This window comes from Eurypyga helias, unplaced genomic scaffold (assembly GCF_000690775.1).
Source record: "Eurypyga helias isolate BGI_N326 unplaced genomic scaffold, ASM69077v1 scaffold39579, whole genome shotgun sequence".
NCBI classification, from domain to species: Eukaryota; Metazoa; Chordata; class Aves; order Eurypygiformes; family Eurypygidae; genus Eurypyga; species Eurypyga helias.
The window spans coordinates 8,496-24,048 of NW_010272323.1; the positions used below are offsets into that span (position 1 = coordinate 8,496).

Consider the following 15,553-nt stretch of genomic DNA (forward strand, 5'->3'; position numbering starts at 1 on the left):
GACACATTTGCACCCAAGCTGCTTGGGGATGAACAAACTGCATAGGCACGAGGGCATTGCACATCATCTGCCCCCAGTCTCGGGCAGGTGCCTGGGTCTGTACAAGTCCAAAGGAATGCCAAGAAAATGCGAGGATTCAGCCAAGCCCTGAGTTGGGGAAAACAACCCCCAGCTCTGGTCAAGCAACAAGACCTAGCCATTGCCCAGCCCCTGCCACCTCTGCTCTGCCCCAGAACACCAAAAACGCAGACGATCACGAAGGTGGTGATTTCATGCAGCTGCAAAATGCCCTCATGAGGAGAAGGAGAAATGTGAAGTTCTGTTAAGAGCCACTGCAGATTATAAAGCCATCGTACTACAGTGGGGAAATCCAGGGAAAGGGGGTGAAAAGAAACGGCCACAGGACAAGAGCAAGAGGAAGAAAAGGAAATAAAATTCATCATCATCATCATCAGGACACAACAACAGGACGAGAGACAGAGCGCTTTCCATGGGCAGGTCCCCGTGGAAAAGGAGACACCGTGTCCGTGAAATACAAAACCCAGTGCCCTCCGGCTGGAGGGGGCAGCAGGTGCTGGGACTGGTTTGGCATCCCCTTGGGGCGAAGGGTCCAGTTAGGAGCAGAACACCCTGCAAGTGAAGAAAGGCTGGCCTTAGAAGGAGCGGTGAGGAGTATCTGGGACTGAGGACTTCCCAAGGGACCATGTTGTAGACTGGAATTTAGAGCCCTTGGCAGCTCAGTGAGGTGGGCAGACAGATAGCCCTTATCCCCAGCTAGAGATGGGAAACTCTGTATGCTATGCAGATCCCAGAGCATGTGCTGAGTTGGAAAAAAGCTCCTACCAAACTTCAGGGATGTTGGGAAACCCACTCCAGGTCAGACAGGCACTACACGGCACAGCCGGGAGTGCAGGGAAGAGCTTGCACCCCAGGCTGCTGAGGGCCAGGATGAACAGTAAGATCCATGCAGCTGCTCATCCTTTATCCTAAATAATCCTGCTCAGCCAGGGAGAATCCCACCGAGACAGAGCTGAGCAAATGGCAAGATGTGGTGAAGCAGAAACAAACATAGCAAATGTCAAGGTTTCTTACTTCTTAGGGTTGTTTTTGTAACAGTGGAAAGAAAAGTCTCCAAATCTTTTCTAATGGGACATGCAGCAGCCTGGAGACCTCCCAACATTATAGGAACCTGCTGCCTACGCCCCTAGGGACAGCCAGGTCCCCCCACCAGCCAGCACTGGAGCTGGGGAGAGCCACCCCTCGCCACGTATCCCTCAAACCTTCAGCCCAGCATCCGCTGTCTCGCTGGCAGGGAAGCAGAGGCAGGCAGCAGGCAGGACTTCGGCTCCGCAACACTATTTGGATGGCATAGTCAGGTTTGAGCATGTTGGCATGACGGGTACAATAACCCTGGAAGGCTGGGGGGGATTTGTCCTAGCGAGGTGACGGCTATTTCAGAGACTGCCAGGCAGCAGCCACCGCTTCCAGTGCAAAACCCAAATATATCAGCCTCTGCTATAAGAAGGACCGCAGATGTGCAAAAGCTGAAGCCCCCTTCTCCGTCCCACAGCCCATGTGCTTGGGAGACCATTGCAGGGGTTAAAATAAACACGTCAACTCACTCATCCGTATCTTTTTTGCTCTCCTCAATGAATGCAATAGACTCGGATCTAAGGCGGTTAGTCACTTCGTACGTACGCAGGGTGACTCCAAAAATATCCTCGTGGTACCGGCTGTCATCCTGAAACAGAGAGGGGAGAGGGGCAGTGGGGAAAAAACCAGTCTTTAGCAGTGGCTGGTATTGCGCGAGAAAGCTTTCGTGTTGTGGGTCAGTGCCAAAACGCAGGGCACGTGTCCTGGGGCCTGTCCCAAGAGCTGGTGGGACAGGCAGGGGGGCAGGGACAAGCAGGGAGGTGAAATGACCTTCCCAAGGTCACACTGTGGGGCAGTGATGGAGCTGCTCATTGCATTAGACCTCCTCAACTGCGGGCCACCCAGGGACCGCCTGGCTGTCAGGGTGATGAGTAGCTGGAGGCCAGCCCACATATGTGAGATTTTGCTGCAAACCAGCTCAAAACATGGCTCTGGGCTCCCTTGGCTCTCAGATGGAGTGTGGGGACATAGTTCAGAAGGGATTGTCCCGAAGGAATCGGGAGGGATCCTCCTGGGCAGAAGCAGAGCTGTTCGAGCATCCATCCTCAGGCCTGCGTCCCAGATCCGTCCTCAGGCCTGCATCCCAGATCTGTCCTCAGGCCTGCATCCCAAACCGAGCTCACTTCTGCTTCAGCTGCAACGACTGTAGCAACGCGTTGGCCCAGGGGCAGCAGCTAGCCAGCCACAGGGACAGAGGAGGTTTGGGGAGGGGGACCCACAAACTGCCCTGCTAGCTTGCTGCAATGGTGGAGAGACAGTGGGGACTTAACCAGGTGAAGGAGCCCTGTCAGGGCTACCGAGGGTTCCTAAACGAGCTTGTACCAGAGCTCAGCACAGCACCAGGCTCACTGCAGGAGCTCGGCGCAGGCTGAGGGCGCTGCAGCCTGGAGCAGAGCTCCTGCAAAGCAAGGTCACTTCCAGTGTGCACCCAAATCTTTGAGAGATCACGCTCCCGACCTTGCCCAGGTGCAGGCAGCGTAGGCGGGAGCCGCAATCCCCCCGCAGCACCCGTCTCCGCGGTGCTGCCCGTTCTGCAGGAGGAGGCACCAGGTGCAGCGCCCGTGGCAGGAGCTGGCGCCGTGTCTCATGGTGCGGACGCTACTCACCCGCAGCTTGCTGAGGAAAGCGCCTGCCTCCTCCGCCGACAGCTGGCCCTGCTGCCTCACGATGCGCTGGATGGTCTTGAGGACGTCCCCGGCCATGGTGACATCCCCACAGACGTAGATGTGGCCTCCCTGCTCCTTCAGTGCTTTGAACACGGCGTGGGCCAGCTGCTCCTGTAACACGTCCTGCACGTATTTCTGAGGGAGGCGGAGGTGGGAGCTGAGGTTAGCTACAGTTCTCTGCCCCATCGACCTGCGCGCTCTGGCCAGCTTTGTGCGCACCAGTGCAACGTGACACCTCTCTGGGGGAGCACACCCTCACCTTGCAGCACCCGCAACGATAGACAAGTGATGGGGAAAGCAACGGAGCATCATTTTGCTCTTGTATTTTCCCTCCTTCCCCACACATCTCATTGCCAGGCTTGCTCAGGTGGCGGGGTGGGGGGTTTAGACCAGATGTTTGCGCTGGCTCGGGGCCACCCCACTGGGTGACATCCCTCCTTGCCCACCTGCTTGGGAAAACTTGCCTTTCCCCTCCTCATCTGCTCCCCCCTGGCTGCAGCCCCACCTAGGTCAAAGCACGAGCAATGTGGGCACATGTCCAGGCTGGCGCGGGGATGGGGATGTGCCCTGGGAACGGGTCTGGGAAGGGCACAATCCTGCACACTTACGCAACGAGGGCGTGAGCCCCTGTGGCTGTGCCAAGGAAGCAGCATCTGCACACCATGCCGGCCGGCTGCGGCCACCGAGGTCGGCACCCCAGGGCTGGAGCAGTGCCTGCCACACACCTTTGGTTTGTCCGGTTCCCGGGAGTAGGCTGTGTACAGCTCTCTGAAGACACCTTGGGTTTTGGCAAAGAGCGTCTCCTCTTTGTAAATATGGTCAATCCTGGACTGTCGGCAGCCAAATACCAGGACCATAGGACAAGGCTTCAGACCTGGGGGAGAGATGGGAAAGCAGTTAGCCCAGGGACCACTGATACCTATGTTCTGCAAGCCACTGCCCTCCAGATCTGGCAGCAGCCCCAGCAGCCACCGAGAGGCTGCCAGGAGCTCTCCCTGGCCAAATTGGGAAGGAGGAAAAAAAAGCAAGGAAGAGGTAATGCATTGCTGGAGCCAATGCATGGCCTGGGATCACATAGCAGGGGCACTTGGGCAGGTTTTGGGGAGAAACCAAAGTTTTCTTTTTTCCTAAATTATCTAAACTATCAGTCGAAAACACATATTTTACATAAATTTGCATTAAATGTTCTTTAAGAAAAGAACAACTCCCAGCTCCAAGCAACTCCAGCACTATAGTTCTGCCATAAAAACTTGCAAAGTTTTACAGGAGGCTTTTCATGGAGTTTGTTTTGGGAATTTGGGCTGACCCCCAGGCCTGCACTTGCATCAGCCGCTGCTCCAGGCAGCCCTTTGCCTCTGCCGGGGCAGCTCGTGAAGGAGACTGGACCCCCCATCCCCACACCACCAGCCCAGGTTTTTCCTGAGGTGAGAAACAGGAGGAGCAAGCAGCGACCCACCTTTGTGCTGGATTTCAAAAAGCCTCTGCTGCCAGAAGCTCCGGAAAGGGGCGATGCCGGTGCCAGGGCCGATGAGGATGCAGGGCACCTGGGGGTCCTGGGGCAGGTGGAACCCGGGTGCCCTGTACACATTGAAGACACCAGTTAACCCCAAGCAGGATGCTCCCTCCCTCTCCTCTGCCCACAGCAAGCTGGGATACCACCCAGGGAGAGAAGGGTAGAGAAGAAGGTGAAATCCTAGAAAGTGACATTTTAGTGCAGAACTGCAACCGAGAGGGACCCATTTGCTCACAAACCCAGCCCTGTTTTCTCCGCACCCTTAGTGCTTTGGAAAGGAGAATTCAGGACAAAGAGCTCATCTAGGGGGCTCACCCCATCTTTTGCACCCCTTGCCTTGTGTGGACCACTTACCCTCTTACAAAACAGGGCACTACTTCATCAGTCTGTATCCGATTGAGCCAAGAGGAGCAGACTCCATGGTGGATTGGTCCTTCTCCATCTATGAGTGAAGAAAAGGAGAAGGAGGTCTGTACTTGACACACCAGCCAACTAATCCAGTTGCTTTCCCTTCCGAAGCCTGCCCTGCTACTTTTCACACAAACACATCACTGAAAGCGTCACTGTCTCTGCATCCACGCCCCCCGAATGTGGTAGAAGTTTGGCACTTGGATCCCTCTGTGGAGTTACCCAAGTTCACGCAGGGCCCAGCCCTGACATAGTTGGACCTCCACAGTACTTAGGAAGCACCCATGTGCTCTTTGGCCCTTTTTGGCAGAAGCCGCATCATGCTACAATGCTGACAGACTCAAAGCCCTCCATGGCAGCGCCAGGTGAATGGCCAGTGTCTTCTCCTGTGTCCTGCCTTCTGTGGCCATCGACACCATGACCCAGGCTGCTTGGACACATCAGTGTTTGCACAACTACAGAAATCCAGCTAGTTGGGGCAACATGGACTTTGGTGTGGGCAAACAAATGATCCCACGTGGAGCTTGGAGTCACCATGGCTGGTCTGTTGCTGGTACCTGACCCACATCTGGCATCTCTGCGGCCATCCTCCATAACATGGGACAGCAGTGTCATGGGCTGAAGGAATCTAGTCACTGCAGATGGTAGAAAGGCTTTAAAAAGACCATCTCTCTGCCAAAGACCTTGTGGTGTTGCCCATGTGCTAATGCTTTTCCCTGCTCTCCACACCAAGCCCGTCTCCACTGACCCCTGCATGAGCATGGTACCTCTCGTGCGATAGGAGACCACTGCCACGGTGAGGTGGACCTCGCCTGGGTACATCTCTGGAGAGGAACTGATGGAGTAGTAGCGCGGCTGGAGGAGGGGGAGCTGTGTGAGCAGCAGCGTGGAGGGCATCTGCACTGAGGGGAACTCCTCCAGCACCTCCACGATGGTGGGGTTCTTGGACCACTTCCATTCCTCGTACTCCTGCAAACCCTGCAGCCAGGGAGGGAGGGAGGAGAGCACTGCAGCATCGACCTCTTCCACACCAGGTGCCTCTACCAATGTCCTACTGGGCGTGTGGCAAAGCTGGGGGGGTGGCAGTGAAGGCGGGCAGGAGAGCCACAGGTAGAGACTCAGCCTAACCACAGTGTGGGATAAAAATGCCCTGGGGTTGGGATTGACCCCAAGGCCTTGAGGAACTTGAGCCTTGGGGTCTGAGTCTTTACCTTGCTAAGGACCTGCAGACGTTTCTTCTCCTTGTCACTAGTGGCCAACAAAGCAAACTGTTGCAGCAGCAGCGGTGTGGGAGGGGTGGTGATGTCCAAATAGTACTTGAAAGCCTGGAAAATGGTGCATGGTGGGACCCGGTTCTCATCTGTCCAGTTACTGATGACACCTGCCAGGAGGAAATCCAGCACAACAATGGGATCAGCTGAGCATAAGAGCCAAGGTGGACAAATCCTTGTTTTCATTCCCTCTTATCAGCTCTGAGACTGTGAATGACAAGGAGCTGGAAAGAAGAACCAAGAAGATATCCTCATGCTACAAGTGAGATGCTGTACGACGAGCACAAATAGGAGTCTGATACTCCAGCACCGTCAGCCTTGGTCACTCTCAGTCAATACTGTTTTCCATCTGCTGTTACACTGTGCATGGCAGTGGGGTATCAGAGTTATCCCTGAAAAACAGTGTTGGGATGGTCTTTCAAGATCCTGCAACTCTTCTTTCCAGTCCTAGACATTGCTCTTCCCATGCAAATATAAATGCCTCTGATTTTTCTGAAGAACAAGGAAACATCTCGCCAGGGCTCTGTTCACCCTCAGACCCATGCTCTACACCCAAATGCAGATGAGCCATGCCTCTGGGCAGAGGAATGCTGAAGAAGGTGCTCCAAATCCAAGCAAATGTACTACTGAGATGGGAAAGGATTTTTCCTGGGGGCCACCTACCTCCCCGAGGAGCTACAAGGGATGGGTGAGGAGGAGAGATGCCACCTCTACATAGCGGTGGCTCTGGTTACCTAGAGCTGTGTTCCTCTCCTCCAGGAGCTCCACCTTCACCAGCTGGTTGGCTGGAGGGGCATCCTCAAGCCTGTCTATCAAGGCATTGACCAGGTCTTCATGGTTCCCTGGAAACACGCCCAGGTGGTCCCCAGGCAGGTACTGCAATTCCTGGTGTCCGTTGGTGTGGAGGCGCAGGAAAATTGTCAAGCGGCTAGAGGGAAAGGAGAAAAAGCAGGATGAGTTTTAGGGAACCCCTTCAGGGGGTCACTGAGCTCTGGCCTCAAGAGCTGCTGGGTGAGCTGGGCAGTGGTGGCACGTCCAAGCCCTGAGCACATCACTGAAGTCGCAGCAGGGAGCTGGAAAGGACGCTGCAGTGCCCTCCCCTCGCTGCTGCCTCACCCTCGGGACTTTTTAAAAGGGAAAAGCAGTTTGACCCCTTGTTTCAGCAATTTTATCCTTGCTTTGCATGCACCCTGCCACTCCGCAAGTGCGGCCACCCATCTTCTCATCCTGACAGGCAGCAGGCTAAGTTATGTAGTGGCAGAGATTTCACCGTATCAGAAGGCAAGAAACACCCTTCACTGGGTTAAGGTGGCTTCCAGCCTTGGTGACAATTTGCACAACGATGGTACCCGTGGGACATTCAGGGGTCAAAGGGTATTTGCAGCACTGCGTGCAGGGATGCTTGGGTGCACCACGAGTGCGTTCAGCTCTCACAGGTCCTGGGGCAGCTGCAGCTCCTACCTGGACTTCGGGCTCTGCAGGTTCTGGCGTGTGATAAGCCGGGCTGCATAGACGCGTTTTTTGTGGATGCTGTACAGTCCTGCAGAGGAGAAGAATCTGTGAAGCAATGGAGCAGAGCATGGCCAAGGCTTCTGGCTCTTGCAGGGCTGTCGGCCATCGCTATGGTTCAGCTCTTCGACCACAGTTGGCTGACACCAACTGCAGTGAGCAGACTGTGGGCTTGACCACCCTCCTGCCTCCATCTCCTGCAAAGCTTCAGTGAACCTATGGAATCAGAAACTCCAGGGGGCAAAGAAACGCGTGTCCCTTTTGTTGGTGACTGAGGAGGACTCCGAAACCACCCACACGAGGCACGGGGACGTGCCCTCACGTGCTGGCATGCACCTCTCGCTGCCGGTACCTCCTGGCTGGTAGCGAAGCGCCTGCATTTGGGAAGGACTAAGCCAGTGCGGCAGATCCTCAGCTGCAGGAGCCGTGCTGAGGGGCCAGGTGTCGATGGGCTGGACCTGCCATTGCGCCGCAACGCTCAGCGGAGCAGCATTTGGACGAAGCAAGCTTGGAAAGTGCCCAGGTTTCCAGCTCTTTGCTTCAAGAAATGGGGTCAGGAGGAGGGAGATCAGATCATATCTCAACATCTCTGTTACAGACACAGACAGGGACCAGCCAGAAGGGCCTGAGACCATCACAAACTGCTCCTTGGGCATGTGATGGAGACGAAAGGCAAGACTGGAATGCTGGGAATTTAACACAGAATAAGTAAGGGAATTTGGCCCCTTTGCCCCCACTTGAGCCCACTACGTCTTTTCCTCCACCTGCCCCACACCCAGAGCCCTCGTGGGTGACCCCGTTTTCCTACCCTGTGTGAGTTCTGGGGCTTCAGCCACGTAGGTCAGCCGAAACTTGCTCCTCTTCCAGCTCCGGTCGTTGCTGATGAGGGAGTTGTTTGCTTTCTCAATGTTGACGTCGTCCCCCACGCAGAACACGTCGCACGCTGCCTGCAGCACGCACCAGGCTCTCAGGCATCTCTCTGCTACCCCTGGGCTTTCTTACTGAGCCCCATGACCCCCTTTTTCCCACCCCACTTCACACAACACATGGAGGAGGCAGCCCCGGTGGTGTAGGGCTGTACCAGTGGCCATAGGCATGCTTCGTGGTGCCCTCCTCCCCCAGGCATCTGGGATAACTCAGGAATTCAGCACAGTGCTCACCCTCTGGCTCTCAGCACAAACCAGAGTGTCAGCACCACCAAAATATGAAGAACCTCTTTCTTGTGGGCCAGGGTGATGGACAGGTGTCCCGGTGAAAAAAGTATTTCGATCCAGCTCTAACCAGCAGCTTTGCTCTGTACCCATGTCCACCTACCCCCCTGCTCCTCCCTGGAGCTCCAGGGAAGTGGGTTACCTTGAAGACCTTCTTGGCCCAGGTCCTGAAGGACTCCTCTTGGCCACAGAGCTCATCCCCTTCTCCCATGCGGAGGATCCGCTCTCCACCCAGCTCCTCCAGGAGAGTGTCCACCGCCCGGGCAAAGGCGCAGAAATGGGGGTAAGCGCGCGACCCCAGCCCAAACACGGAGAACCTGCGGAGAGGGGACACGGCTCTGGCTACCAAGCTGGGAGGGACACCGATGTCTCCGCCACTGCACCATGACCAACACCAGCACGAGGGAGCATGGAGGGATCTGCCCATTGCAGAAATACATCTCGTGTTGGGCAAGAGCTGTGGCAGGAGAAAGGCTCTGCAGCCCCAGCCCCAGCTCTGTCCCAAGAAATTGCTGCTTCCCACCCCATTGTGTTTACCTGACATTAGCCAGGGGCCCTGTGCTTTCAAAATTGTCCCTGGAGTCAGGGCCGTCACTTGAGGATTTCCGTGCATCCGAGTAAGAGGAGACACTGTTGAAACGGACCTTGTAGCTCCTGCGAACAGCAACAACATCAAGTATTACAGTGGTGACAAACATGCGTGTGGCTCCCTCCAGGCTCAGAGGGCACCGGATTGCGGAGGAGACTGAACCAGAGCAGGCTCAAGCTCAGGGCTCAGTATTTCACAAACGGGCACCCCTAACAGTGGCTAGAGCAGAGCAATGTCCTCCCTCACCAGGGCTAAGCCACAGCAGCCCGTGTGCTGCATCCCCCAGCTGGAGCTGGTCTGCTCCATGGGGTCCACCGTCACCTTCCAGTGGTTGACCCAGATGTTGGCCACCACACTGTCCCCAGCCCTGCAGAGCTGACAGGACCTTTGGCTTTACCTGCCCTTCCCTGGTTGCACACAAGGTCGGATATGTGTCTGAACAGATATTCTGAAGGGTTTTTCATTCATCGGAAGTAAAAAAAAATAAGGAGTGATAGGGGAATGAGGAGGGGGGAGTAGAGAAAAAATCTGACAACAGCAGAAGTATTTCTGAATTGAACCATCTTCAAAAATTGCTCTACACAAGAGTTTCTAAATATACTGCCAGAGTAATGAAGCAGTAGTGTGTGGATGAGTCACAGCAGACCTCCTGCACCCAGTACACCCCGCAGAGGAGACAACCCCCAAGCAAAATCACTGCCAGCATCATCAAGCCCTGCGCTGCACCTCTGCTCCGGAGCCTCCTCCCTTCTGCCCAGACCTCTCATGCTGTTCTGCTTCACTCCATCTGGATAGAGCTCTTCTTTCCCCGCTGTCCCTGGGCCACGTCCTCACCGGGGTTACATGGCGAAGGCAGGGCAGCCCAGCACACCAGTTTGGGTGGACACAAACCCCAAATTCTCCATGTGAGTGCGGGGACCAAGGTCTAGGCACCGGCAGCTTTTGCTGAAATGAATAGGTCTTTGTGGCAGGGGATGACTGTTGAAGGTTGGGCTGCCTTTGAGCACCGTAAATAGCTTGTGAATGCCTCTGAAAACCCTTGGAAAACCCTTGTAAGACACAAGGAGCTGAATATACAGCCATAGCAAAACCCCTGGGCTGTGGTCGCAGAGCTACGACCACAGTGCCCCGGCAGGCTCCTCGAGACACTGTGGCTTAGAGAGGCCACAGATCCCCACCCTGGAGCGTCTCCCCCACACTCAGCATCCCTCAGCTGGATATGGAGCTGGGAGTCAATGGGGTGCATGCACAAGGGCTGCTCTCTCCAGCCTTCTCCTACAGATATAAGGCTGACTCTGCCCCTCTTCCCTAGACACTCTCCTCCAGGCTGCCTTTTCTCACTGAAAAAGCTTTTTTTCATGCTTAACATCAGCATCTCTTCCTACCTTCCAGAGCCGTGACCTCTTGGCCTGTCCTGGGGGAGGCCACAGGGAGTAATTTATTACCTCCACCTCTACAATCACCTTTTCTGTATGTGAAGTCTGCTACCACACTGCATTTCTGTCTCCTCCAGACAAAACAGCTCTCACCCTTTTGATCTGTCCTCACAGGTTGCTATTTCCAGCGCTCTGACTACTTTTGCTGTCAGGTAACCAAGTCACAGGCTGTCCTGGCTCTTAGAAACTCCTACCAGTCCCTTAAATTACATTTAGAATCATAGAACCATAGAATCTTTTAGGGTGGAAAAGACCTTTAAGGTCACCAAGTGCAACTGTTAACCCAGCACTGCTCATACCAGCCATGTCCCTCAGCGCCTTGTCCACACATCACTTAAATCCCTCACGAGATGGTGACTCCACCACCTCCCTGGGCAGACCGTTCCAGAGCCTGACAGCCCTTTCCAGGACTTACATTTTCCTAATATCCAATCTGAACCCCCCCTGGCACAACTTGAGGCCATTTCCTCTTGTCTTGTCATTTGGGACAAGAGACAGACGCCCCCCCCTCCTTTCAGGTAGCTGTGCAGAGCGATAAGGTCTCCCGGAGCCTCCTCTTCTCCAGGCTGAACACCCCCGGCCCCCTCAGTCACCCTCACAGGACTGGTGCTCCAGACCCTAGAGGTGGCCAGGATGGCCAGCACCAAGCTCAGTTGCTTTTGTCCTCCTCAAATCTGCCTGGCTTGCCGCAGGTGGCACCTTCGCACCCAACCCAATGTTGCACCAACCCAGACCCAAAAAGTGAAGATCCCTGGGGTAAGAACTATGTCCCTTCTCCATCCGGACACTTCCAGGGCAGCCTGCACGTCCCGTTTGCCAGCTGTCCCCATTAAGGCATCAGAAACCTAACGGGTTTTCCGCTCACGAGCCCTGCAAGGACCCACCAGATGACCTGGCTGCACAGCAAGGAAACCACTCTGGGGGCTGCTGCCAGCAGCAGTGAGGTCCAAATCGGTCCCTGCCCTGCTTGGCAGTGTTCAGCTGCTCTGTGACCCCACTGGCACTGCTTTGCGCTGCTCAAGCAGAAAGTCAGGGTGGTTAAATTGTGCTGCGTCACTGGCTGGTGCTAGTTCTGCCTTAATTAAGGAGCAGCCTTTTGCCGGTTGTGAGCATCGCCGGGTTCACTCAGGATACACTCCAGAGCAGAGGAGTGTCCCAGTTAAGCAAAATATATTGTACTTGATAGCTAAAATGGCCCCAATTGACTAACACATTGCCGGCTGCCCTCACTCAGGCACACGCATCACGATGCTCGAAACTCACCTTCCACCGATGGGAGTTTTTCTAAAACCCCAGGCCCTGTCTTTCACAGAATCAGTTCCAGACTCACTGTTACAAACATCACAGCTAGAATTTATAACAGCTCTTATTTTCCTCAGAAATAGTTTGGCATGTTGCAAGTTAAATTTGGTTCTGAAGCTCTCCCCCACCTACATCCGTGTAACCTCTACCTCGAAGTTTTACTATTTTGGTGTCTCTTGGACAGACCAACTCTCAGATTTGATGCCTTTGGGGGAATTCCTGCTTTTATTATTTTCCTAGATGCCTGCCTTCTGCAGCTAAAGAGAGAAGCTTTAAAATTCCAGCCCAGGGAATTACAAGCTGGAGTCCACTGGCATGTCTGACTTCATGCCCTTGTCCTCCCTGGCACCTCCACCTGCTCCATCCCCTGGTTCTCCAGGCTGGTCTCATCCCTTGGACCCTTGTAAATGTAGAGCCTCTGTGGAGATTTTGTACGCCCTTCCAAAAGGAGGAAATCAGAGCAGCGGACTGACCCAGCTGCAGGGCTGCCTGCTTGCTGGAGCGGTGAGTGGGAAGGGAGGGGTTTGGGGTGCTCTTACTTCCTCTCCTCCAGGTTGGAGTTGGGATTCTTCATCTCCATTAACGCGCAGCCAAACTTCTACAGAAAGGAAATAAAAAAAGGCCATCAGTTTTGCCAGTCTGTGCAGGAAATGCTGCAGTGACCACAGCCTGGGCTGCGGCTCTGCTGTCGGCTTGCTGTGCCCAGCAGCCTGCAACGCTGTTGTGCAGGGCTGGACGAGGTTGTAGCGCCCCAGCCCCAGGGCTGGTACCTCTTATGTGCCATGCCATCAGCTGTACGGGATGAATTAGCAACAGATTAGTTACTTGTCTGACAGCAGGGAGTAAGTAGATACCCCTCTTTCGGAGCAGGCTGGAGGCAGGCGCAGCACCAGGTATCACGCAGATCCTGGACCTGTTTTGGGCCATTTCAGCTCAGGCTGAGCAAAAAGAGGATGCGCCTCCCTGTTCCCCATCACCACTCTTCGGCCTGCGTCCCTGCGCGCTGTCCTACCTCTCCGTTCTCAGGTGGGTCCCCATTGCCAAAGGTGCTTGTGACCACCAGGACCATGGTTTCATGCTCCAGGTGCACGATGTCATACTCGTCCATGGACATCACCTGGGAGCGACAGAGGCGTTAGCAAGAGGCCTTTGGTGCGGAGATGTACCACCAGCCCATCTCCTGGGGTGGACCCCAGTCCACCTGGGGATGGGAGCAGTATCTCCTTGCTGACTCCCCACTGGCAGAGACCTCCACACAGGGAGGATGAGAACAAGAGCCTCAAGACACATGGACAAACCATGAGGCTGCCACCTGAGGGGCAGAAGACAAATGTATGACCCCGATGCCTGCAGGAGCATTAGCCGGAAATGCTGTTCGAGTGCAGGCTTCAATCTAGACCCAGAAAGTCACATCCTGGGAGCTGCTGAAGACCCTTGGCAGCTGGGAAGCTCCACATGCTTTGAGCCACATATTTCCAAGAGCCACCCAGATGCACACATAACCTTGCAGGAGCTGGTACAATACCTTGGCATCGAAAGCGTGCTTGAAGATCTCACACAGAGTTTTTGCATAGACCTGCGACTTCCCTGTTTCAGTGGCATACAGAATGGTCGCTTTGACCCTCTTGGCCATGGCCTGTCCCATCAGCTTAGCTGAGAACTTCACAGCTCTAGGAAGCAAGAATAAATCCGGTAAGAGCTTGTTGCCTTGTCGTGCCTCATTCATTCGAGTGTTTGCAGGGTTGTGTCTAGCCGGTTGCCCCCTGCCGCTGCAATCCTGACTGGCTCCAGTTTCCCCCACTGGCTCAGCTCTGACAGAGGAGCTCTGGGAGGTCACCAGCCTCTGTAATCCTGGCCAAGGTGATGCAGCACTAGAAACATTGGCTCCTTGTCTATCAAGCGCTGCTGGCTGCATTGGCATCAGTGGGAGCACAGGGATGGGGGACAAGGGAGGCAGCTTTGGGTTGCACAGTGGAGCACCAAGCCCTACATGACAAGTTTGTTATTTTAGGACCATTCATAATCACATCAACATTATTTTACTTAAGTGCAGAATATCTTCACCTTTTCTAAATAGACCATCAATCCTATAAATGGGGCCACCAGAAAGGCAGGTCTGGATTTAGCCTGGTGTGTTGCAATAGGAAAGGGGCAGTTTTATGGGGTCTGAGAGAGCACAAAATATCCCTCTGGCCTTTGCAAGAATAAGAGGTGCTTGATTCACTTTGACAGGGTGATCAGACCCTGCCCTGGGTGATCAGGTTACCTGTATCCCCTTCATACGAGCTATGGGGAATGGAGATTGCAGCTGGACTGGTTACACTGGTGGGAGAACAGAAGCACAGTTTTCCCCTGCCCCACCTGCTAGGGAGGGAAGAAATGCTCTAGGTTTGGAAAATCACTTGTGGAAAGATAAAAAGGAGAGGAAAGAAGAGGTAGAAACCCCACCAGGCTGGTGTGTCCTGCCTCCTCTGGGCAGCTCCCCTCCAAGCCAAAATCAGCCTCAGAAACATTTACATTTGTTGCTGGACAACCACTCCTCACGAGGTTCTGCATATTAAAGTTGTCCCTTTGCTTTCCCAAGATTGTAATGTCCCCTGTCCCCAGGGCTTACACTGGCCGCAGGGGAGAGGAGGGGCAGGACGTGCAGGGACTGCAGGTTTGAAGGCTCTGATTTGGCCAGGACCAGCACAGCCTGTCTGAACAGGCATCAAAATCATGCTGCAAGAAGTGCCAAGTGCAATGCTCAGGACTGTCGGGCTTGGTCTGCCTCCTGTTCGGCTCAGATCCAGGCAGGATTAATGGCGAATTACAGAAATAATTCCTCTCCCCTACATCAGGAACAATGGAGATTTTTTTTTAAATTACCTGCCATGCTCACATTTTTATAAAATCATTTATCAATCGCACACACACAAATAGAAGCATTGTTTCTCCTAACTCAATAGCCCAATTAATCTTCCTGTTCTCTCCACCAGCCCCAGGCTGCAGCCCAGACCCAGGCACCAGTGTCAGCCTGAGGAGCGCATTCATCAGCTGCTGATCATGTTTATGGATGCGCCATGGAAAATAGCTTGCAGAAGGTGACAGCTGAAGAGTGGGAACAAACCGATCGTAGGGACTCGGGGAAACTGAAGCGTGGGGAGATGCTGAGAACAGCACAAGGCCACCTGGCAGCCTGGCCACAGACACCGGGGCAGACCCAGCCCGCCCCGGTCTTGGTGCAGGGCTCTGCGGCCGCGGAGCCAGCAGCTCCTACAAGAATCTTTCTGCCAATGGCCCATGGGGGAGGCATTTGGGCCAGGATCAGGCAAAGGGTCCAAATTACACTTCATTCCTACACCCCTGCTGTCTAGGAGCTTTGGCAGGGGAAAGGGACTCACATGGGCCTTTACTAGGAGTCAACTGGCCATGAAGTGCAAATCTCAACTTGGCCCTGGTCCATATGCTCCCTGTAGGGAGATTCCTCATTCCTATCTCCCCCCTCCTTGCAAA

General features: G+C 54.5%; 1 protein-coding gene across 2 annotated transcripts in view; it reads right to left on the reverse strand.

Moving 5' to 3' along the window:
• Nucleotides 1–1,618: 1,618 nt before the first annotated feature.
• The window catches only part of NOS1 (nitric oxide synthase 1 (neuronal)), a 38,388-nt gene continuing 24,453 nt past the window's right edge, over nt 1,619–15,553 (reverse strand). For both annotated transcript variants that reach the window (XM_010159090.1, XM_010159089.1), the window contains exons 13-27: nt 13,584–13,728; nt 13,071–13,175; nt 12,598–12,656; nt 9,269–9,385; nt 8,874–9,048; nt 8,329–8,467; nt 7,473–7,551; nt 6,746–6,939; nt 5,952–6,121; nt 5,508–5,718; nt 4,687–4,774; nt 4,276–4,397; nt 3,545–3,693; nt 2,760–2,954; nt 1,619–1,741 (exon numbers count right to left, since the gene is read on the reverse strand). In XM_010159090.1, the coding sequence (XP_010157392.1) occupies nt 1,619–1,741; nt 2,760–2,954; nt 3,545–3,693; nt 4,276–4,397; nt 4,687–4,774; nt 5,508–5,718; nt 5,952–6,121; nt 6,746–6,939; nt 7,473–7,551; nt 8,329–8,467; nt 8,874–9,048; nt 9,269–9,385; nt 12,598–12,656; nt 13,071–13,175; nt 13,584–13,728 (2,071 nt within the window). The remainder of the gene's footprint in view (nt 1,742–2,759; nt 2,955–3,544; nt 3,694–4,275; nt 4,398–4,686; nt 4,775–5,507; nt 5,719–5,951; nt 6,122–6,745; nt 6,940–7,472; nt 7,552–8,328; nt 8,468–8,873; nt 9,049–9,268; nt 9,386–12,597; nt 12,657–13,070; nt 13,176–13,583; nt 13,729–15,553) is intronic.